The sequence below is a fragment of the Budorcas taxicolor genome, chromosome 11, assembly GCF_023091745.1.
Source record: "Budorcas taxicolor isolate Tak-1 chromosome 11, Takin1.1, whole genome shotgun sequence".
Taxonomy (NCBI): domain Eukaryota; kingdom Metazoa; phylum Chordata; class Mammalia; order Artiodactyla; family Bovidae; genus Budorcas; species Budorcas taxicolor.
The window spans coordinates 132,157,683-132,181,359 of NC_068920.1; the positions used below are offsets into that span (position 1 = coordinate 132,157,683).

Genomic DNA, 23,677 nt, shown 5'->3' on the forward strand with positions numbered 1-23,677 from the left:
CCTAGGGGGAACAAGGCTTAGCAAGGGCAGCCTCTAGTGTTTCCATGGAAACCTCCTGGAGTTTTGGAGACAAGGGAGGCCCAGCTGAGAGATGGAGACCACAAGCAGGTGAGGGCGAGGTGCTGACCACAGGAGACCGTGGACCCTGTGTAACACTGTTGGCTATAGCCAGGTCCTACTGGCCTGGCCTCCTACCTGGCATACAGCCAGCCTGCTCCCCCTATCATGCCCCCCCACCCCCCACCCCCCCCCCCCCCCCCCCAGCAGGCAGGAGGCCTCTTGCCAATCACACAGGAGGAGCAACTGGGCCTCTGTCCAGCAGGGGGATACCTACAGGCAATTGGGTGTGTGTATGTGGGGGGGCGGCTAGTGCTGGGAGTGACCAGGACCACACATGGGAAAGGCCACCTTGCTTCCTGAAGGTCTCTAGGGCCAGCATTCCGGGCACCCTCTCAGGATGCAGGAAACCAGGAGGGGAGCGGGGGGACCGGAAGACTTCAGATAGGGAGAAGAGGGCCCCGAGGGTCCAGTACGCGCCTCTGGCCCCTGTTCTCAGTGCCCTAGGCTGTCTGGTTGGTGTCGATGCAGCATCTCTTAAGGTCCACATCTATTCCTGTTTCTATGCTATGCTAGTGACACAAAGCACCGTCAGTTTTCACAGGATGCACAAACAAGTCAAACCAAACCACTGCGCAAACCAAACGTGCAAAACGAAATCATATACACGCGCCTGGCACCAGCCTCATGCCCTCCCAGCCAGCCCAGCCCTTCTGGGCCTGGGACTGCCGGGACTCGGGGACGAGGCAGCCAGCAAAGGGCGCAGCGTGTCCCAGCCACTCCCAAACAGGGGCAGGAGTTGAATCGGGAGAAACGGGAGGTCCTGGGCATGGCTGGGATGCGGACACCTGTCTGACTTGGGGAAAACGACCGCGGGGCCAAAGGGGATGGGGAGGGGGTACTTTTCTTTTAAAACACATCCGCTAAAGTGCTCTGGACAACTGGCGGGTCAGCCAGGGGCAGGGCACTAAGGGCGGGGTGTTGCCCAAGGCCAGCAGGGGGCGGGGCGAGGGAGGGGCGGGGCCAGGCTCTATGCAAATGGGCTCTGTGCATAGTATCGGCTTCCTGGGCCCCAGGGAAGCCCGCCGGGGCCGAGGCAGGAAAGGACTGCAGCAGGAGGAACACATCTCAAAGTGCCTGTTAGGGTTGGCTCGAAGCACAGTGAATCACGTGTCAGACATGGGGAGGGCCCCTGGATCCAGGGGCCCCTCAGGTGGTGAGCTGCCCCGCGGCCTCTCCCGCCCCACCCCTGCAGCTGCGGCCGGAGGGTGTGAGGCTGGTGGCGTCGGAGCATCTTCACTTGGGGGGCTGGGCAGTGTCTTTACCAAATGCCGCTTGACCTGCCTCCGGGGGGAGCGAGGATCCGAGCCGAGGCTCGCTTTGGAACATGGTCATCGATCTGAGAACCTGGAAGGAAGGAAGCACAGGGTGAGTTCCCCTCGGTAATAAAACCGGGTCCTCCCGTGCTTAGATCTAATTTAATCCTCAACACAATACCATCCCCTTTTACAGGTGGGAAGACTGAGGCTCAGGGAAGTTAACTTGCCCCCTGTCCCATAGTGTATGAGTATGTAAAGCCTGGACTTGAACCCCGGTCTTCCTGATTCAGAGCCTGCACGGTTAACTAACTGCCTTGCTACCCCTGCCTTCACCACTCCCAGCCCTGAAGGTACCCTCTTGTCAAGCACACAGACCATGGAGCCGCCTGTTAGCAAGTGGGCCTTTGTACATATGACTCAGTGAGCAAGAGAGGGAGGAGGGGGCGCCGTTGTCTTGGAAAAACATAGAACAGCACCCCCAAAGGCCCCCACGTCGTGAAATCTCGAGGCTTATAAAAGAAGTCCTGGTGCTCCAGGGAGTGCCGTGGAACATTCTTCCGCCTGTCTCCCAGCAGACAGGGTTTGAGGCGAGGGAAGGTGAGAGGCTGCCTGGTGTCTGCTGCACCTGAGAGCGATTCTGTCCAGTCTTCGCTCTACCCAGACTAGGGTGGGAGCAGAAGCCAGGGGCTCGAGGGGCCTGGCGCCTCTCGGGCCTGGACGCTTCTCTTGGGGCTGACCCCTGCGGGAGGGGTCAGACCCAGGCAGCCGTGGGGCGCGACACCTCCTGGATTGGCCAGTCGGGGGCGCCCACGGACACGCCACATGGCGGACCTCTTTCTGAATGCACTCGGTCACTGGTGGGAGTTTTAACAGTGGCCCTCAGGGCGGGGGAGAAGTTATCTCTGTAGTGAGGTTGGCTCTGAGATGATGGGGGAGGGGTGTGGAGAGGACCTCTCCCCACAAAGGCCGGTCAGCAGCTCAGACAGGAGCCACCTGAGCTGCTCTCAGCACACGGTTGCTCACGAAGGAAGCCCAGCGGCCCGCCGTGCCCCTTGCAGCCCTGGGTATAGCTCTTTGCCTCTCAGGTTAGGCTGGTTTGCGGCGGTGTCTCCCCGTCCCCCGGAGCATCCATGCTCTGTGTGGAGGCATGTGCATCTACATCCTCTCACCCTCTGGGCCCAGCACAGAGCCTGCAGAGCAGAGCCTTGGTCTGCACCGGGGCTAGTCCTGGAGGCAGCTCAGCAAGACCCGGCCCTGACCCCTTTCACGTGGGGCTCACACTTTCCAGCAAAGCTGCTTGCAGGTCCAGGGCACCTTATGGGCCTCTACTTGTTCTCCAGGGAGGCTTGCGGTTTATGCCCGCAATGACCCCCACCTCTACCTACCACCGAGCACCTGGGAGGCATGCAGCTATCAACAATAAAGTCTCTAAGCATAGACACACCCATATATTTCCGTTTTGTATATTCTGTACAGTACAACTCCTGGCAAGAAAAGAAGGTGGCAGAGGAGCAAACAGGCTAAGATGAGGGAGGAAAGGGCGTAAGGGAACACACCATGTCTTTCAGAGAGGCTGGTGAGGACAGGGTGGGAAATGCCAGTGCAGACCCATGTGGCACAGCGTTAACCCTTCTGAGGTCTGATCATCTCTAGGGGCACCCTACGTGCCAGGCCCTCAAGATGTTTCAAGGGATGAAAACATTTGAACTTAGTAACCGAGGGGCAAGCCCCAGAAGAGCCATGGCCGGGTGGAGTGGCAGGTGCCTGTGGACTGGGAGAGCCCTCTTCTCCCATCCCCAGTATTTGTGTGTCTCTAACAGGGGACCAGCACTCATCACCAGGCAGGGGATGGGAGACGGAGGGAGGAGGTGGAGTAAGCCCACTGCCTGGGTGCGACTCCTGGCCCCTCCGCCCGTCTCCCTACACCCCACTGTGGTGGAGACGCAAGTGCCAGGCCAAGTGGCCCTTGCTCTTACCAGAAAGGCTGAAGCTGGATTCATGAAGGTCCCTCATGCCCCCGTGTCGGGTGACAGGCCGGGTTGGAGTGTCTGCCAGCGGCGTTCCCATCTCTTTTTTCCCAGGATGCACAATGACAGCTACATCCCCCAGGTAGGGTGTGCGGTCCACTCCCCTCACTTTTAAGGTCTAGTGATGGCAGAGAAGGAGAAAAAGGGAAAAGATGATACCATCAGAGCACGGACACCATCAACTATCAGGGCCAAGACACCACCGCCACCACCAGAGCTTCCCTGATGGCTGATGAGAGTCTAGACACTGCCACTCTGTTCAGAACCCAAATTATTGCATGTGACAAAGCCTTCCTACATCTTGAGCCCAAGGGTAAAGAATCCTCTTGTACTTCCTAAACAGGGCATATGTGTGAGCGTGTGCAGGTATGTGCATAAAGGAGATATCCACCAGCTCCCCCTTGACACTGGCGGAATGCTTTCCAAGGCAGCAGGTAGGCTTCGGAGAGATTCAGCTTTAGAGAGCATCCCTCACATGGAGCAGTGATCCCTTCACTTGCCAGGCTCTCAAGCTGCTGCTGTTGTTCAGTTGCTAAGTCATGTCTGACTCTTTGCGACCCCATAGACTGCAGCACACCAGGTTTTCCTGTCCTCTGCTTTCTCCTGGAGTTTGCTCAAATTCATTTCCATTGAGTTGATGGTGCTATCTAATCACCTCATCCTCTGTCTCCCCCTTCTCCTTTTGCCTTCAGTCTTTCCCAGCATCAGGGTCTTTTCCAATGAGTCAACTCTTCGCTTCAGGTGGACAAAGTACTGGAGCTTTTACTGGGATCGATCTGACAACTTTGTGGGAATAGAGGCTAAATACAGCTGATTTGAAGATTAGAATCCCCCACGAGCAATAGTAGTTAATTTTGTACTCACAAAGGCAGTAGAATTAACAGCCTATATTCTGCAACCAGACTGCCTATGTTTCACTCCCAGTTCTGTTACTTGGAAGCTGTGTGACCTTATGCAAGTTACATAAACTCTCTGTGCCTGTTTTCTCATTTGTAAGTACAGAGTTGTTATGAGATAAATGAAACAGAACACGTAAAACTCTGGCACATGGTGAGTGACACAAAAGTACCAGCAGTTGTTATTATTGCAGAGGTAATTTATGGGGCTTTATCATTTTAAAGGGTGGTATTGTGAGAAGAAGTGTGTTGGAGTGTGTGCGTCAGGTCTGAAGGAGCAGCATATATAATCTACACCTCAGGCACTCATCAGAGACAGAACCTCAATCTCCTTGCTGCTGCTGCTGCTACTTCAGTCGTGTCCAACTCTGTGCGACCCCATAGACGGCAGCCCACCAGGCTCCCCCATCCCTGGGATTCTCCAGGCAAGAACACTGGAGTGGGTTGCCATTTCCTTCTCCAATGGGTGAAAATAAAAAGTGAAAGTGAAGTCGCTCAGCCGTGTCCGACTTTTCACGACCCCATGGACTGCAGTCTACCAGGCTCCTCTGTCCATGGGATTCTCCAGGCAAGAGTACTGGAGTGGGGTGCCATTGCCTTCTCCTTGCTGCTCAATGCTTATTGAAAACCTTGTTGAGAGAAACAATAGATATGGGTGATTTCTGGAATGCTCCTCAGCTTACATATTCCTTTGTATTCTCCAACAGATCTGTAGTTGAGCTCAGCCCTCAGAATGTCAGAGCTGGTCTGGAGTGTTTTAGCCTTTACCAGGCTGCACTTTGGGGTCCGGGTGGTATAGGTGGGAGTATGGACCTGGTGAACCCTGGGTGAGTGACCTTGGCAGGTCCTGGAAGCCCCTGGCTTCCTGGCTTTAGATACTAGTCCCAACCCCAGGGCTGGTTTCTCCCTGAGGACCCTGCTCTGTACGGACTGCTTATGTATAATTTGGGGGAAATTAGGTTTTCTGCATACCTATATTCTATTGTGTGCTCAGTAACTCACTTGCGTCCAACTCTTTGCGACCCCATAGTCCGTAGCCTGCCAGCCTCCCCCGTCTGTGAGGTTTCCCAGGCAAGAATACCAAAGTGGGTTGTCATTTCCTCTTCCAGGGGATCTTCTCCACCCAGAGATCGAACTCGTGTCTCTTGCATTTCCTGCATTTTGGTGGATTCTTTACTGCTGAGCCAGTGGGGAAACTCTGCATTCTGTTATGTAAGGGCTATACCGGAGAATAGGAAATAGAGATGGCTTTTTCTTGAGGACCTTACTTTGTCATTACAATAAGTGCTTTGGATAAAGGGATTCTGAGTTAAATTTATGTCAGCCCTAGAAGCTGGGCTCTTTCACTGTGGCTGGCTCTCAGAGCAGCACAAACTGCTATCTGTCTGACATTTTTGTGAGGTTGGCTTTTAGAAGGGCTTCACACACTTTGTCTGCCCTCTTTTGACCCTATTTCCTGACTAAAATGTTCTTTTTGGGGAAAGTCATAGAACTGTTGACAGATATTTTTTTTTTGAATTGAGATATAATTCACATACCATAAAACTCCCCATTTAAAAGTATACAGTATAGTTGTGTTTAGTGTAATTCACAAGGTTGTGAATTACATCACCACTGTGTAAATTCAAAATATCTTCATCACCCCTCAAAAATCCCCATAAGTGAAAGTGAAGTCGCTCAGTTGTGTCTGACTCTTTGAGACCCCATGGACTGTAGCCTACCAGACTCCTCTGTCCATGGGATTTTCCAGGCAATAGTCCTGGAGTGGATTGCCATTTCCTTCTCCAGGGGATCTTCCCAACCCAGGGATCGAACCTGGGTCTCCTGCATTGTAGACAGACCGTTTACTGTCTGAGCCACCAGGGAAGTCCTTAAAAAAAAATCCCCATACTCACGAGCAGTCACTCCCATTCTCTCTGACCAACCCTAAGCAACCACTAGTCTATTTTCTACGGATTTGCTTCTTCTGGACATTTCCAACAAATGGAGTCATATAATATGTTGTCTTTTGTGACTGGATTCTTTCACTTAGCATAATGTTTTTAAGGTTCATGCATGTTGTATACAGCATATATTAGCATTCCATTCCATTTCATGGCTGAATAATATTCCATTGTATGGCTATATTAACACCATATTTTGTTTATTCAATAGTTCATAGGCATTTGAGTTCTCACTTTTTGGCTATTATGAAAAAAATCCTGCTATCAACATTCATGGATAAGATTTTTTGCAGACATGTATTTTCATTTCTCTTGAGTATGTCCATACCCAAGAAAGGAATTGCTGAGTCATTTTGGCAACTCTATAACTTTTTGGGAATTGCCAAACTGTTTTCCAAAGTGGCTACACCATTTTACATTGATTTACAGTGAATGAGCTTTCCGATTTCTCTACATCATCACTGACATTTTTTCCATTTTCTTTTTTTAAATCATTGCCACCCTCTGTCAGATAATCTTGCATGTGAATGGATCGCTTTTCCATCTCTTTCTGGCATGTCCTGCAGAGGTGGGGCTGAGGCCTCCTGCCATTGTCCCTATCTGGCAAGCATAGTGGAGGTGGGACCCTTCACCTACCTGAGAGATCCTGAGTCTGTTTTCAGACTGAGTACTGGGATAACTACAGTCATGCTTTGTTTGGGTAGTCCAAGTCTGCTCCCCAGCAGAAGGCCTGGATTGGGGCTGGGGCTCCTAGGCCATTGGCCATGGTGTTTCTAAGAACACCCACCATTTCTAGACAGAATCTGGAAATAGCTAGGCAGCAGCATTTTGAATCATGATGATAGTACTTTCTGCCAGAGGGGAAACCGCATGATGCTTCCACCTGTCAGTTTGTCAGACTTCTTGTTTTCTGGTGATTTGAGTCCTCCACCATGAGGCCAGGGCTGCATTGGTTCCCAGCACCTGGAGTCGTCAGGAAGGTCAGTCAGTCAGTCAGTTCAGTCGCTCAGTCATGTCCGACTCTTTGTGACCCCATGAGCTGCAGCACACCAGGCCTCCCTCCCGGAGTCCACCCAAACCCATGTCCCCTGAGTCGGTGATGCCATCCAACCATCTCATCCTTTGTTGTCCCCTTCTCCTCCCGCCCTCAATCTTTCCCAGCATTAGGGTCTTTTCCAATGAGTCAGCTCTTTGCATCAGGTGGCCAAAGGATTGGAGTTTCAGCTTCAACATCAGTCCTTCCAATGAACACTCAGAACTGATCTCCTTCAGGATGGTTGGATCTCCTTGCAGTCCAAGGGACTCTCAAGAGTCTTCTCCAACACCACAGTTCAAAAGCATCCATTCTTCTGTGCTCAGCTTTTTTTAGAGTCCATCTCTTACATCCATACATGACTACTGGAAAAACCATAGACTTGACTAGATGGACCTTTGTCGACAAAGTAATGTTTCTGCTTTTTAATATGCTGTCTAGGTTAGTCATAACTTTCCTTCCAAGGAGTAAGCATTTTTTAATTTCATGGCTGCAATCACCATCTGCAGTGATTTTGGAGCCCAGAAAAACAGTCAGCCACTGTTTCCACCGTTTCCCCATCTATTTGCCATGAAGTGATGGGACTGGATGCCATAATCTTAGTTTTCTGAATGTTGAGCTTTAAGCCAACTTTTTCACTCTCCTCTTCCACGTTCATCAAGAGGCTCTTTAGTTCTTTTTCACTTTCTGCCATGCCGCACGGGCGCAGCAGCTGCAATGGCGCACAGGAAGGCCAGGGCAGCCCTCAAAGATAAGGCTGGACAGTCAATCCCAGAGCAGTGAGGGAAGAGCCAGTTCTTTTGGGTGAAACTCTCCCCAGTGTTCGGTATCCGTGGAGATGAGGAAGGAGCCTCAAGCTTCACTGAACACTTAGAGTGTTAATGGAATCCAAGGACTGGGTGAAATTCTCAAGATAAGACCTCAGGCTACCCCCACATGGCAGTGAGCTATTTCAGACCTGACCTGATCCCTTCAGTGTTGAAGACTCAGCAAAGCCCACCCATTCCACAGCAGACACAGGGCAATTGTGGGGAGTTTTGGGAAAGAGGATCTCCAGTGCAAGTATGATAAACCTGGCTAAGCCAGGAGTGCCCTGCCCTGAGGCACCACAAGAAACCTGGGTGTCAGGAGTAGCTGTGAGCACCTCATAGTGTCCCCGGCTCCAAGGGACTTGGGGACCCTTCCCAGTAAATTTTACTCTGTTACAGGTGCTCCTTTTCTCCTATTTTGATTGTTCCCAAAGTGACTATTCAGGCAACAGGATTCTGGTGGAAAAAACAGTGAGAACATCTTTGAGACTTACAATAGTCATATAAGAAGTCCCCAACAGGAGTCTTCAACCCCTTCCCACACGTATTCTCCCCGCTCCCTCACCGTACCTTTTCTCTCTGGACCAGTTTCTTGTAGACAGTGTCTGGGAAGGATCGCAGGGGACAGAACTTGCCAGTGCCCTCAGCACACATGAAGACGCCATTCTCATACACGACCCGGCCTCGGCTGATGGTGACCAGCGGGACGCCGTGGCAACGCATGTTCTCGTACAGGTTGAAGTCTCCTCCCTGCACTTGGGTGCTGGCGGAGATGGTCCTGGTGGGAAGGCAGTGGCGGGAGAGAACGTCATGAGAGGAGGTAAAGCTGTCACAGCTCAACGGCAGGGAAGATGCTCAGGGGAAGAGGTGATGATGCTCAGGGGAAATGAAGGACTCCCAGAGGCTAGAATGAATTACGTCACCACAAATGTATCTGTTGAAGTCCCAGTCCCCAGTACCTCAGAAGGTGACTATATTCGGAGATAAGGCCTTTAAAGAACTAATTAAAGTAAAACGAGGTCATACAGGTGGGCCCTAATCCAATCAAATGGGTATCTTTATAAGAGGAAATCGAGATGCCAGAAGGGCACACACAGAGGAAGTGCCACATAGAGATGCAGGGAAGAGATGACCTCTACAAACCAAGGGGCTCAGAATGAAATCAGCTCTGCTGGCACCTTGATCTTGGACTTCTAGCCTCCAGGACTGTGAGAAAAATGAATTTCTATTGTTCAAGCCTCCTGTCTGTGTTCAAGCCTCCTCCTATTTTGTTATGGGAGCACCCTAGCTGACTAACATACTGGCCTACACTCTAGGGGTCTTTCTGCCGACAGCAATCACTAACAGCCACACCCACAAGAGCAACAGGGACCAGCCCCAGGCTGGATGCAGAATCTGACTTCTCAAGTGCCCTAATGGAGAAGCAGGGCAGGGATCTGGGCAAGGGGCTGGGCGGTGGTGCACAGGGAAAACTTTTTCTGCAGTTCAACTTTTTACCTTCAAAATCCCAGCACATTTTTGTCTTGTTCACTATTAGCTTGTGCATCTAGAAAAGTGCTTGGCAAATGGTAGCACCTAACAGATATTTGTTGAGTGACTGAATGAAGTTTAGTATTAGAAAACAATTCCCATCTCCCCTGGTCAAACCTCTGAGTAAAGATGATGCCCTGTATCTTGCGGCTTGATAATTCCTGATGCATTTCATTTACTCACTCAAGTTGTATTCATAAATGCTGTGGGTGTCAAGTGCTGTGCGCTCGAGAGAATGCACACTCTCAACGAGGGAAGCAGAGGGTTGGTGGAAGAGTCTGGAACTGAGTGTCAAGACATCTGTCTGGTTCAGCCTCTTACTAGCTATGTGATATGCGGAGTCCCTCTACTCTCTGCTCTTAGTTTCTTCAGTGAGTGATACTCACTCAATTGTGTTTAACTCTTTGTGATCCCATGGACTGTAGCCCGCCAGGCTCCTCTGTTCATGGAATTCTCCAGGCAAGAATACTAGAGTGGGTTGCCATTTCCTTTTCCAAGTTTTTTCAATAGTAAAATGGAAGTAAGAACTCCAGCCTTGAGTGCTTCTAAGGGCTGTGAGATAAGCAAATGAGATCATTGATGTGATGCAGTTGTGAAAACCTGTAAAGTGCTGTGCACATGGAGCTTGCCCTGTGGCAAGTCTTCAGACCTTCTTGTTCATTGTTGCATCCCTAGTGCTTGGGCCATGGCAAAACCTCAAGTATTTGTTGAATTGAACACATCTCAGGGACATCCTGCTCTATGCTAGACGTAGGGGAAAGATGATGCTTTGGAGTTCTGTAACACAAGGTCCTTAAAAACCCCATCCCCCAGCCCTGGAGACAAGTAGCAGGCTTTACTTGGTGGCTTCGGGGTCCCACACCACCACGTCGGCATCAGCTCCAGGGATGATGCGGCCCTTTCGGGGATACAGGTTGAGAATCTTGGCTGCGTTGGAACTGGTAACAGCCACAAAACGGTTCTCATCCATCTTTCCTCCAACCTGAAACATGGCCAAAGGGTCAGGTCAACCAAGGTCCTGTGTGTGTGCCTCACACCCCCTGTCACTGTTGTGCGCTTTTAGTTGGTCCGAACAATGGTGCTGAGAAGGACAATGCCATGGGCATCATCTTGGATGAGACAATCTGCATGGCTTGGTTCCCACGTGCTCATGTCCTCCTCTCTCCTAGTAACAGTGGTGGGTGGGCCCTTCTTCCAAATGGTGGCTTTCTTGGGGCAAATCTACCTCCTGTTTGTAAAACCAGGTCTACTCATGTGCTCACTATGGATAAATTGGGAGCTTTCCTAGATCCATGAAGGGACGTATATTCTGTGCTGGAAAGGCATCTTATAGCCCCACCCATGAGTGCACCATGGACATTCTTCAAAGGGGATTCCTAGAACTTCCCTGGTGGTCTAGATGTTAAGAATCGCCTTCCAGTGCAGGGGACATGAGTTTGATCCTTGCTTGGTTGGGGAACTAAGATCCCACATGCTGCTGAGCAAATAAGCCTGTCCACCCCAACTAAAGAAAAACCTGTGAGCAACAATGAAAGATCCCATGTGCTGCAACTAAGGCTCGGCAAAGCCAAATAAATAAATAAATTTTAAAAAGGGATTCCTGAGCTGCCTCAGGGTCTTCCCTGAGCTGGTGGCTTAGCCTTGTGTATTTCAAATTTCTTCAGGCTCATCCCCTAAAACTGCATCTAATCTGTGATAGGTCAAGACCAAACTACTTATTCTTCAGGGGCAGAACAGGTGGTATTCAAATGAAGTCCTAGTCTCTGTCTTTACTATTGGACGAAAGATACCAAGATTTTTAAAGAAAGTTCATATCCCCTGGCCCAGAAATCCATTTCTAGGAATCTGTCCTCAGAAAACAATTAGAAATGCTGACATACACTCATGAACAAAGAAATTCTGTGCAGTCTTATCGCTAAATGCAAAAATTTGAAGCAGTTGAAAGTTCCAAACATCAGGGAAGCCGTAACTGAATATGGTGCTTCCATGGGAGGAAATCTCGCTTAGTTATTAACAAAGATGTTTTTAAAAAACTTTTACTGATATAGGAAGACACTCAAAATACACTTTTATGTGAAAAAAAGAAGATAAACCCAGTAATCAAAATAATGTATGCTTCATGCATAGAGCTTGGGAAGAAATATACCAAAATATTAATAATTTCTCAGTATGGAATTATGGTTTTTCTCTAGTACTTTTCTGTATTTTCCAAATTGTCATGCTAGGACTTCTTACTTTTCAGATCAGGAAAATAAAAAAGACCTTTTCTGTTTTGAGTGAAACAGGAGCTGTAGTTGACCCAGCCCTCCTAAATGTGAAAATTCTTCTGCGGCCCAGCGCCAGGTGGGGTCCTGGAAACGTACCACGCCTCTCTCCCAGATGACGCTCATGCGGTCCTGAACCCCAGTCACACCGTGTGGGATCTTGGTGAAGTCCTCCTTGCCCATAGCTTTCTGCTTCGTGGTGAAAGGCCGGTGATCTGATGCCACAATGTTCAAAGTATCACTGGGTAAAGAGAAGGACATGACCAGTAAGGGGAGGGGAGGCCAGGGTCCCAGAGGGTGAGGGCAGGGAAAAAGCCTTTGCTTGGGAACCTGGCAAAGCTGGTTTCAGTCTCCACTCTGATACTTCAGAGCTGTATGACCTCTAATGAGTTAATCTGTGAGAACCTCAGTTTACACATCTGCAGAATGGGAATGTGTGCTGACCACGGCACAGAATGCCAGGGTCATAGAAGACATCGAGAGTAGTCTTTGTGATGTTGACTTTAAGAGTTAAGAGAATGAACAGAGAAAAATTGAACTTAAGAGTTTAAAGTGAGAGGGTGGAGGTAGTTTCACGTCCCCAGAAACATATACCAACTCCCTCTCATCTCCCTGCTCAACCCCCACCAGGCCCTGCTGGCAACAAGCACGTTCTTGGTGAAATACTCAAGTTCTGTGTTAAGCTTTGTGGGAAGAGGATGGACAAGACAGAAGAGAAGCCTGGCTCGATCAGCCAGCAATGACATGGCAGTGGGTCATCGCCGCTGCCGTCTGTGACCATGGTCCTCAGATGGTTGCTGAGGCTGTGGTGGGTGAGGCACGGCCGAGCTCTTGAGGGGCTCTTGGGCCAGCTCAGAACTTGGGGTGGAGACTTATGTGGGTGAGAGTTCACATGGTGGCAGACCCTCTGCCTGAGGAGGCAGGCAGGTGGCTGGCCCGTGTTCAGAGATCTCTGTGGGCCTCAGAGATGGTGAGGGGGAGCGGGGAGGGACGCCTCCATTGCCCAGGCCAGGAGAGCCTCAGGAGGAAACACCCTAAAAGGGCAGGGAGGGGCCTGGCTGGAACTTGGGGGCCTGGTGGGAGAGGGGATGGCACAGCAGGGGCCCTGGAGTCTAGTTTAACTTGGAGGAGTTACCAAGCCTTGTGTGTGCATGTGGGCCAACCAAGATGCGACCCTCAGGGGGAAATCTTTGAGCAGAAGGCATTATTTGGCTTGGTGAGGAGGCATATTCTTAAGGCTCTCAGATGTTCAGGGTCAGGCTGCACATAGGGCTGCCTCCACTTGGGGCCTGGCAGGGCTTTCCCCAAATGACTACTATCCTTGGCAAAATCCACAGTGACATGACTTAGCTCCTCCGTGGCAGGGGCTGGCAGCTTCCGGCAGCAAAGATGCTGCTGTGGCCCCCCTGAGAGACTGCAGGAGGGGCTCCTCCACTGAGCAGAGGGTTTGTTTTAGTGTTCCCAGAGACCACCCCCCACCTCCCCCAGACCCACAGAACCTGCCAGCGATGAACAGAATCTTCGGTTTTCACTTTTTCTTGGGCGTTCTCCAGAACCCTGGGTGGGGCTCAGATCAGAAAATGCTCATCAGAGTCACGGGCTGAGGACCCATGGATCCCATGCTTTAACTGACAAGTCTAACTGAGTCCTCGCCTTTCTTAAAAGGCCCACACACAAGTAAGTGTTCTCTAGGCAGGAGTGAATGAGGGGGGCACATTCCAGAAGGGCTTTTGGGGATCCCCAGTGCTGCCAGGAATCTGGGAAATATGACACACCCATCCTTATTCTTTAAAACATCACTAACTTTTGTTAAGTACTTTAAAAATGTGCTGTCCTGTGCTTAGGCACTCTGACTCTTTGAGTTCTATCTGACTCTTTGTGACCCGATGGACTGAAGCCTGCCAGGCTCCTCTGCCCATGGGGATTCTCCAGGCAAGAGTACTAGAGTGGGTTGCCATACCCTCTTCCAGGGGATCTTCCAACCCAGGGATCGAACCCAGGTCTCCCACGTTGCAGGTGGATTTTTTTACTGTCTGAACCACCAGGGAAGCCCACTTTAAAAATATATAAGTTCAAATGAAAGAATTTCTGGTCTCTTTAAGAAGTCAGATTTTAAATAAAGGACAAATCCTGACATCTACAGATTGTACTTTTTACCCTGATATACCTGAAGAGATCATATCCTAAAATAGATCATTATAAAGCAGCTCATATTTTCTTATAGAAATATGTTAATTAGTGCGTGGGTTTTCTATCAAGTACTTTGCATAATACCAATTATCACTAAAATGTCATAAAAGCAAAATTATAGTAATCATGAATTCCTAAAAATGTTAAAAATATACTCCAAATTCTATAAAATTATACAAGTTTACAATTTGCACTGATTAAAAAAGGGATTCAAACTATTCTCATAATTATTCACATGAAATTATAATTCTATTTAAATGAATAGAATTTAGTTGAATAATTTAAACAAATTTGACAAAATAAGCTAGAAATAAAAACTTGAAATTATTCAATTAATAATACTTTTCTTCCTCTGCTTGTTTAAATTTGTGGGGGTTTGGGAATTCATTACCTTTTTGTTCTTTTCGTAAATTTGCTTGTGAGGTATTTCAAAAGATTCTTTGACCTTAGAACAGAGCCAAAACTATTATCATGGGTTCCTGATACTGGTTTGTTTTTGTTGTATTGATAGTAGTGAAAAGGAAGCTGGTTTTTCCCCCAAACAAGCATTTTTAAAAGTAAGAGCTGATCTAGCATTTCTCCCTTTACTCTCTCAAATTGGTTAAAACTCTCAGAGCTGCCACTGCTCAAAATCTTAGCACTTTATGGGACAGACTATAGTTACTGCCACTATGCCACAGCATATCCTACCCCTCCAGGGGCCACCGTGGCCCCAGGACCCTACCACCTGCACTCCAGTCATATTTGGAAAGCCCCACAGTGCTCTCTCAGAGAAGGCAATGGCACCCCACTCCAGTACTCTTGCCTGGAAAATCCCATGGACAGAGGAGCCTGGTGGGCTGCAGTCCATGGGGTTTCGAAGAGTCAGACACGACTGAGTGACTTCACTTTCACTTTTCACTTTCATGCACTGGAGAAGGAAATGGCAACCCGCTCCAGTGTTCTCGCCTGGAGAATCCCAGGGACGGCGGAGCCTGGTGGGCTGCCGTCTGTGGGGTCGCACAGAGTCAGACATGACTGCAGTGACTTAGCAGCAGCAGCAGTGCTCTTTAGGTTGTTAACAGAGCAAGATGTTGAGCAGAAATTCTCCAGTTGTTACTCAACCAACCAAGACTGAAAACAAAGGACATGGATAAGATAAATGCCCCTTATCTAACGACAGCCACCTCCAACTGGGGCTGGTCACGTCCCTCAACACCCCCCACCATCATCCTAGCAGAAGTGTATCACTATCCCCACGTCTATAAAAGCAGAAGACAACAAGGGCGACTGGGGTGTTTGGTAAAATGGAGGGTTCTGTGGTCTTGCCCTTCTTCCTGTTTTCATGAGTTGAATGGTACTTTCCCTCTCCCCCAACTAGTCTACCTCAGAGTCAAGAGGGGACGTTTGAAGAGGTTCACCTGTGGAGATCAGAGGGGACAGGAGCAGGCACCTACTTGGAAGATGGGCGGGTGGGCCTGCCTGAGCCTCTGAATGAGGAGAGCCAGGTCATGGGGGTGGGGCAGCCTGTAATCCCATCAGAAGGAGCGACAAAGCTGCGTGAGCTTCCTCTGGGCCCAGACTCTGCAGAAGGTGATGAGGCTTAAGCTGCTGGCCCAGGTTCCTGTTCACAGGGAAGCTGGGAAGGGGCAGGTTAGAGGAGGTAAAGATGGGGACTCCCCTGGTGGCCCAGTGACTAAAATGTGGCATTTCCACAGCAGGGGGCCTGGGTTCGATCCCTGGTCAGGGTGCTAGGTCCCACTAAAGATACCACATGCCGCAAGGAAGATCAAAGATCCCGAGTGCGGCAACGAAGACCCAGCAAAGCCAAAGAGATGGTTTTTTTAAAAAAGAAGTCAAGCTGGACTCCATCTCCTAAGTCAGAGGATGGCACGAGAGTGGCTCAAGATAGCCCTTATCTGGGCACATACCCGGCACAAGGAGGGCCCAGAAGCCAGTCACTTTCTTCCAGAGAAGAAGCAGCAGCAGTTAGTACAGGGGTACAGGCCGTGCTTGGGTGTGGAGCAGTGTCCCCCACCCCTTTAATCCTAATCCCCACCAAATTCCCCAAGCTGAGAGTCAGGAGGAGAGGAGACTGACTTTTAAACTGAGCTGGACTTCAATAACCAAAAGGGAAGAAAAAGCAATGGTTTTTACCATTACCTAAACCCTGATGCTGGGAGGGATTGGGGGCAGGAGGAGAAGGGGACAACAGAGGATGAGATGGCTGGATGGCATCACCGACTCAATGGACAAGAGTTTGCGTGAACTCCGGGAGTTGGTGATGGACAGGGAGGCCTGGCGTGCTGCATTCCATGGGGTCACAAAGAGTTGGACACGACTGAGCAACTGAACTGAACTGAAGGGTTACTAGAGGCAAGAAAGAATTTGCAAGCCAGTACTGGAACCAAACAAAATCTTTCCATGTTTGTGTCCCACCAAAATCAGACTATGCATTGAAGCATATTATCTAGATTCAGACTGAATGGGAAAAGCAGTTTTGGAAAAACAGGAACTGGAGAAAAGAAGGTCTGGAGGAAGAGGTTAAGGAGAAAGAGGGAGAAGGTGTGGAAGAAAAAGGAAAAGAGGAAAGAGAGGCGGGAGCAACACAGAAGGGAGGGATGCACAATGAGAGTAAACCACGTAGGAAACAATGAGAAGGGGAGGTGAAGGGAAAAAAGAGGAAGATCCAGAAATATTCTCAGATAAGTCAGAGTCTACATCCTATAGCTCCCGGTGGCCTTCAGTGTATGAGAGCAAGGTTCTTTGAAATTCTGAATAGCTACTGTTCACAGTTTTATATACGCTCTTTACTTGTCACCTCAGAGGCTCTCACTCCCAATCAAGTGGTCATAGGAGCACCATGGCATGGCAGGAGCTTTGGAGAAGGCAACAAAAGCAAAACTCATCCTTTGGACATAAGGAAACCCAACTTAGGTCCGACTGGGGGCCTCTACGATATCACCTTAAAGGTCTACAAATGCCCAGCATGGCCCGAATTGTGACACAAGGCTGCATCATGGTCCAGCTGAGGTGCCTTACTTGGCCAGCAGGCTCATGAGGTAGGTTGATGTGTTGGTGTCCAGTCTCAGGGGAGGCACCGTCACGTAGGCGGCTGCGTGGGACCAGTCCTGGTGGTAGTAGTGTAAGCCCGTGAGTGTGGCATGTGCAGTGGTGGTCTCAGCCAGCACAACCTTCCCTGCAAGAAGAGGGGAGTCCGACCATCACCAGGAAGCCAGTGAACCTGGGGGAGCATCGGTCTGAGCCTCTCACTGGGCAGGGGAAGAGGCTGAAGTCAGAAAGGAAGGGACTAGCCTGAGCTCGGCTGGGCGTTGGAGACCTCAGCTGCGGTCAAGGCCAGAGTGCTCCCGTGTCCCAAGAGACAGAGGTGGAAGGCTGGGTCCACAGCACAGGTGGGACCCTGGAGGAGGTCTAGCTAGAGGACAGGTAGGAGGCGGGGTGCAGAAGGCAGTGTGGCGGGAGGGCTGGAAGGCCCTAATTTATATCCCCAGGTTCGTGACTGTGATCTCTTACGCTTGTTATCAGGCCCTCACTGGCACCCCGAGCCGGGCCGGGAGTACAAGCATGGACAAAGCCTTCAGGTGTGGCCAGGTGCTCAGACACACAGGTGTCCCAGGGCTGGTACACTGGGTTCCTGAAGGGGATGTCCAGCTCCAACATTGTCATTTCTCCAGGGACTTCGTAGGCCTTTCCCCCTGAAATGTCCGCTGGAACTCATCCAGGATTTTATGTTGGTTACCAAGGCAACCACTAGCAAAACCCAACAGACCAAAAAAAAACCACCACCAACAACAAAACAAAACCAATTCATGAGTTGATTAAAAAACTTGGAAAATTTTTACCAGTCTGAGGAGAGGTGACAGACACTTCTGTAAAGCTGTTATGCATACAAATGTGCAGAGGAAAACCCTGATTCTAAGGGGCCGACCCCAGGCCTGGGCAGGAAGACAGCAGCAAAGAGCAGGGCAGGGCAGCCTCAGGGCCTGGCCTCAGGAGCCGGGAGGGAAAGTGCATGAAACTGCTGGGCACCCCTCATACAAGGGCTAACTGCCCAGCCCACCCTACTAACTCACCTTGCATCTTAGCAGCTGCGATAACATCACCGGCTGAGATGCTGGACACGTTGACCAGATAGATGGGACAGTGAGTCTAAACACAGGAAACATGGCGGGAAGGAGAGAGCATCAACTCCGTAACAAGCATCAAGATGACCAGACCAGATTAGTCCTGGCCCCAGCACTTCCCCTCCATCGCTTAGCACCCTCCTTAGGCTGACGGTCTTCTGCACAGAATGCAGGCTTGGCAGCTGCAGGCTAGGGAAACCCCACAAAACAAGGAGGGGACAGGTGGTGCCCGGCACCAGAGCCCGCAGGGGGAACATCTGGGTAAGATGTCAAGTGCTGAACCTCACATTTTCTACCAGCCAACACCAAGACTATTTACAACTTAAAATGAAGGACTTTTAATTTCCTGTTCGTGAACATGAAGACCTAGATATAGTTGTGTATTATGTCCCATATCTAAAATCACGATGCCTGCCATCTGAAGGCTGCTTTATGCGCAGACAGAATGTACCCGACCCCAGAGAAGAAATGTTACACAAGAGGTTCAGGGTCCAGTCTACATCAGATGGGACCAGTCTTGCAAATGGACACCTGGATTATAAAACTGATTAACTTTTCCTCTACTGAACTGTGCAACCATGGTCCACGGTTTCACTTCTCTGGGAATATGTTTAAGCTAAAAAAATGAGGAATTGCCCTTTTGTTCAGATCTTTCCTTACTCTGGGGTAAGTTTCCATCAGGAAGTAATTGCTAGCATAATTATTGTTATAACAGTAAAATGATGTCCTTGTCCAGCTTCTAGACTTATAAAGGGCTAATGGGAAACTTTTCCCAAATGTTATTCTAGTGCCTTCTTTTCTTATCAAATTAGGAGGATAGAGAATTTGGGAACTGGCCTGACATTTGATGTGCTTGGTACAAGTTTCCTGACTAATTCTGAGACCAACTGGACCTCTGACCTCTGTGTTCCCCTGGTGTCCCTAACACCACACCCTTCACCCTCTGCTCACAGCCTTCAAGGTAGCCCAGGTCTTTCCAGAGGAGAAGTTCTCAAGTGTTAGTGCCTGTTAAAATCATTAGTGGGCTTGTTAAAACATAGATTGCTGGGCGTCACCCCCAGTTTCTGATTCAGTGGGTCTGGACAAGCCTGAGCATTTGTGTTTCTGAGTTCCTATTTCTAACAAACAATGTGGATGCAGCTAGACCAGAGACTGCACTTAGAAAACTAGTGTTTTAGAGAAGGTAGTTTGGATTATCGGAGAAGGCAATGGGGGCTCACTTCAGTACTCTTGCCTGGAAGATCCCATGGATGGAGGAGCCTGGTAGGCTGCAGTCCATGGGGTCGCTAAGAGTTGGGTACGACTGAGTGACTTCACTTTCACTTTTCACTTTCATGCATTGGAGAAGGAAATGGCAACCCACTCCAGTGTTCTTGCCTGGAGAATCCTAGGGACAGGGGAGCCTGGTGGGCTGCTGTCTATGGGGTCACACAGAGTCACACACAACTGAAGTGACTTAGCAGCAGCAGCAGTCTGGATTATCTGAGAAAAGGGAACCCTCTAACGACAGTTCAGGAGGGGAAATGACCTTGATACAGTGTTTTGCTGTGTATAAAGTGCTTTTCCTTCCATGATTCCTTTGATGCTCATAACCATCCTGTAAGGAGTGGGTAATAACATCACTCCAATTTTGGATAATGAAACAGTCTGTTGGAATGGTTGATTGACTGGCATGTGAACAGAGCTTGTCTTTGATCAAGCTTGTTATTTCTCTTGCTTGTTCTCACCACCACACTACATCATTGCTCCCTTACCCTGAACTGCACCAAGAAAAAAATCACGAATGGCCCAGAGCTAGAGGTCTGAATTGTGATTCTCTAAGTAAAAATCTTTGTTCCTCTAGAAGAAACAGATTCCAGTTGCTGTGAGGCTCTGTGGTCCCCACCTTGCCTCGCCTTCCTTGGGAGTTGTTTCCACTTGAGCAATGAACCAGATGTCAGTAAGCCCAGTGGGGTGGAACAGAGAGCCAGTGGCAAGGAGCGCTCCTATCATGGCTGTGGGAATAACAGTGTTCATTTAGCAAATGATGTCCATCTGGGGTCCTGTGAGCCAGACCTGGTGCTAGCACCCAGAGCAGATTGGAGATCCACTGTCCAAGCTGGTTTCTGACCCCAGAGTTGAAAATGGGCTGAGAGTGAGCTGGGGTCTACTTACCCTGTTTGCAATGGTGATAACTCGGTGAGTGGCTTCTGCTTCCAGCTGTTAGGAACAGAGGACAGGAAGAAAACAAACTTAATCATCTCCCCAAGCAAGCTTACCTCTGCCTGATATCCCACCCTGTAGAAAGTGCTGGAATGTCTGACTTAGAGCTGGAGGGGCCAACTGCTCCCACAGGCACTGGCCTGGGAGGAAACCCTGAGCAGGGGCACCAAGTTCCAGCCACCTCTGTTCACCTCGAGAGCATCCTAGGACTTAGTGTTCCAGGCGTGTCTTCCCTGGACACTACTCAGGGCTTAATTCAAAGGCAACCAAACAAGAGCAAACAAAAACACCTCCCCTGGTTTCTGGTGCCTTCTCTCCACAGCCATCTCAGCACTGTAGCAAAGGAGCAACACGGACTGATTTCAAGCTGGAAATTAGCCTAGATCAGGATTTCTGAACCTTGACACTATCGACATTTTGCGTGAGATAATTCTTTGTGGTGGAGGCTGAATGGACACTGTGGGCTCTTCAGCAGCAGCCCCTACCTCTACCTACTAGATGCCAGTAACATCCTCCTCCTGAGTTGGGATAACCCAAAATATCTGAAGCTCCAATACTCTGGCCATCTGATGCAAAGAGCCGACTCACTGGAAAAGACCATGATGCTGGGAAAGAGTGAAGGCAGGAGGAGAAGGGAACGACAGAGGTCGAGATGGTTGGATGGCATCACCGACTTGACGGACATGAGTTTGAACAGGCTCTGGGAGATGGTGTAGGACAGGGAAGCATGGCACGCCGCAGTCCATGGGGTTGCAAAGAGACGAACATGACTGACTGACTGACAAAATATCTCTAGACATCACCAAATGTCCCTGGGGAGCAAAATCTCCCCAGATGCTCCCCTTTAATCAGTAGATGATGGTGGTGGTAATTCTTGCTTTTACTACAACTACAGTCAGTGCCTCGCTCCTCTCCTGGTTGGACTCCAAAGTGCAGTCCTGCGCCCATCACCCACCCACCCCTGTTCTCACGGGCACTCTCAATGCATTGTCTTTATTGAAGTTGGTGTGTCTTTCTCTACCAACTCCGAGGTGCCCAGACTGGAGCTACATTCAAGGGCTCTGACAGACAGGGACAGACCCAGGGCAGGAGTAAGGCTTATACAGGGCTGACCCAATATAAGCTGACTTAGTTTCTGTCAGATGGTAGAACCATCGCATCCTGTCTCCAGCTCTTCATCCCTCAAGGCTGCCCCATCAATCCTTCATGGGCATCCAACCACCACTCTGCATTTAAGGCTTTGAAGAAACAGAAAATAGCTTTCTCCTCACCAGTGGTGGGGGATATCTGAATAGGGCAATAGGGCAAGAATGCATTATTTATCCAGTGTGATCCTGCAGAGTCAAATTCTTCAGAAAATGGGAACTGGAGGGCATTTGTGTCAACATCCTGCAAAACCATGCAAGGGTAAAATCAGAGGGCAGAGGAAGGGCAGGCCTTAGTTACCATTCTCAGCGATGAATAGGAAAAGAGGGAGAGAGCTCACACATGTGCCTCTTGTTTCTAGTGGGAACAGTCCAGAGTTTTCCTCAGACACTCAAAGGGATCTCAGCCCCAAATGCTGATTCACTGGCTTACAGCCTGGAGTTTCTTCTAGCATCTGAAGGCTCTTTCAGTCTGTCTTTTCTCTCCCAATTTAATCTTGGCCACTGCAACCCCTGACATGCTCGCATGGCCTCCCTCAGAAGGGATCCTTGAAATCAGAACCCAGCCCAGGTGGGTTTGCTTCCCCAAAGTGGTCTTTCACACGGAAGTTCAAGGCCTGGCCAGCTGTGGATAGTAGCAGTGTAGTAGAGTAGTATTATTAGTTGCATACTCCTGTCCCGACTCTTGGCGACCCCATGGACTGTAGCCTGGTAGGCTCCTCTGTCCATGGAATTCTCCAGGCAAGAATACTGGAGTGAGTTGCCATTCCCTTCTCCAGGGGATCTTCCCGACCCAGGGATCAAACCCAGGTCTCCCACAGTGCAGGCAGATTATTTACCATCTGAGCCACCAGTGAAGTCCCAGCTGTAGTATGGAGGAGGCTGCTCCTTGGGAAGCTTCCAGAAGGGAATTTCACCCATGGAGAAAGCAATACCAGACAACCTGTATTCACAGATGTCTCATGCATCCTAAAGATTCTATGAACCTATAGGAAGGACGTTGACAAAGAATGCAGACGTCTTTCTCACCTCCTCTGGACGGCTGATCTCAATGCCTTCTGGGCCTGTGATACCCAAATCTAGTGCTTCCTTTGCTCCCTGAATAACAGCAAAAGAAAGAAAATCGAGAGAATGAGAGAGATACAAAAAACATAACCGAAGGGACTATAAAATATGCTCAGCCCAGCCCATGCCAGTAGGCTTGCTGCTTTTCTCACTTCTGTAATCCTCATCTTTAAAAAAGGGCAGGATTAATAAAGGGCTCCCCTGAGAGAGAGCCCTCCCGTTGTATTGGGGGTGACTTCATAATGATTGAAACTATTTTCTTCCTCTTAGAAATACAGTTCAGTCACCAGCCAACAGGCCTGGGACACTAAAGACAAGCACTCTTTATTGATCTGAAAAATCAGAATTTCCTCACTGGAAATCTAGTTAAATCTCCAGCTTCTAGAAATGCCTAGATTAGCCTTTACCCCAAGTGTCCTACTTAAGATCCAGGAGTAGAAAGGGGCTTGTCTGTCTTGGTCCCAGTGAGAAGATCTCTCTAATACCTCTGCTGCTCTGAGGAGGTCCAAAAAGTGGAAGGCTGACTCTTATTTATTCTTATTTTAATGTCACATCTCATTAAAAATACTTCTTAGAGATGCTCCACATTCTTTTGTGGTAATGGAACTTAAATATCATATTAGAATGAAGACATCATCATTCAAGACTTAGAAACCCTTTTGAACTAAAAAGGAAGATTTGTTCTTTTACAGACGCTAGATTTGGATTTGGGGGCAAAGATCCATCATCTGGGGTGTTAACATCTCACACTTTCTTTTAGAATTTCTTTTAGAATTTGTCTTATCTGAACCCTGTAGGATGGGTCACGGGTGGTCAAGATCCCTCTGAGAATTGGTGCCCTCCCCCTCTCGCCCATCATTCTCTACTGCCTTGCCTCAGCCACGAGCTCCCCATTTTCAGCATGGACTCGGGCGATGGCTCCAATATCCTTGCAAGCGTGAAACACTTGGTACAGCTCGCTGTCCCGAAGCATATACAAGTCCTTGTAGGTCATGAACATCTGAAACGAGTTGACTCCCTTCTCCCTCACCAGGGTCTCCATTTCCACTTTCACCTGGAGAGCAAAACGTAAA

At 49.4% G+C, this 23,677-nt stretch overlaps 1 protein-coding gene across 1 annotated transcript in view; it reads right to left on the reverse strand.

The window, feature by feature from the left end:
• Positions 1–1,378: 1,378 nt before the first annotated feature.
• Positions 1,379–23,677, reverse strand: part of DPYSL5 (dihydropyrimidinase like 5) — an 86,002-nt gene continuing 63,703 nt past the window's right edge. Inside the window, 10 exon segments of the mRNA XM_052649200.1 lie at positions 1,379–1,464; positions 3,353–3,521; positions 8,655–8,862; positions 10,454–10,596; positions 11,978–12,119; positions 17,090–17,246; positions 18,142–18,217; positions 20,347–20,391; positions 22,569–22,637; positions 23,479–23,658. Of these exon segments, the coding sequence (XP_052505160.1) occupies positions 1,379–1,464; positions 3,353–3,521; positions 8,655–8,862; positions 10,454–10,596; positions 11,978–12,119; positions 17,090–17,246; positions 18,142–18,217; positions 20,347–20,391; positions 22,569–22,637; positions 23,479–23,658 (1,275 nt within the window).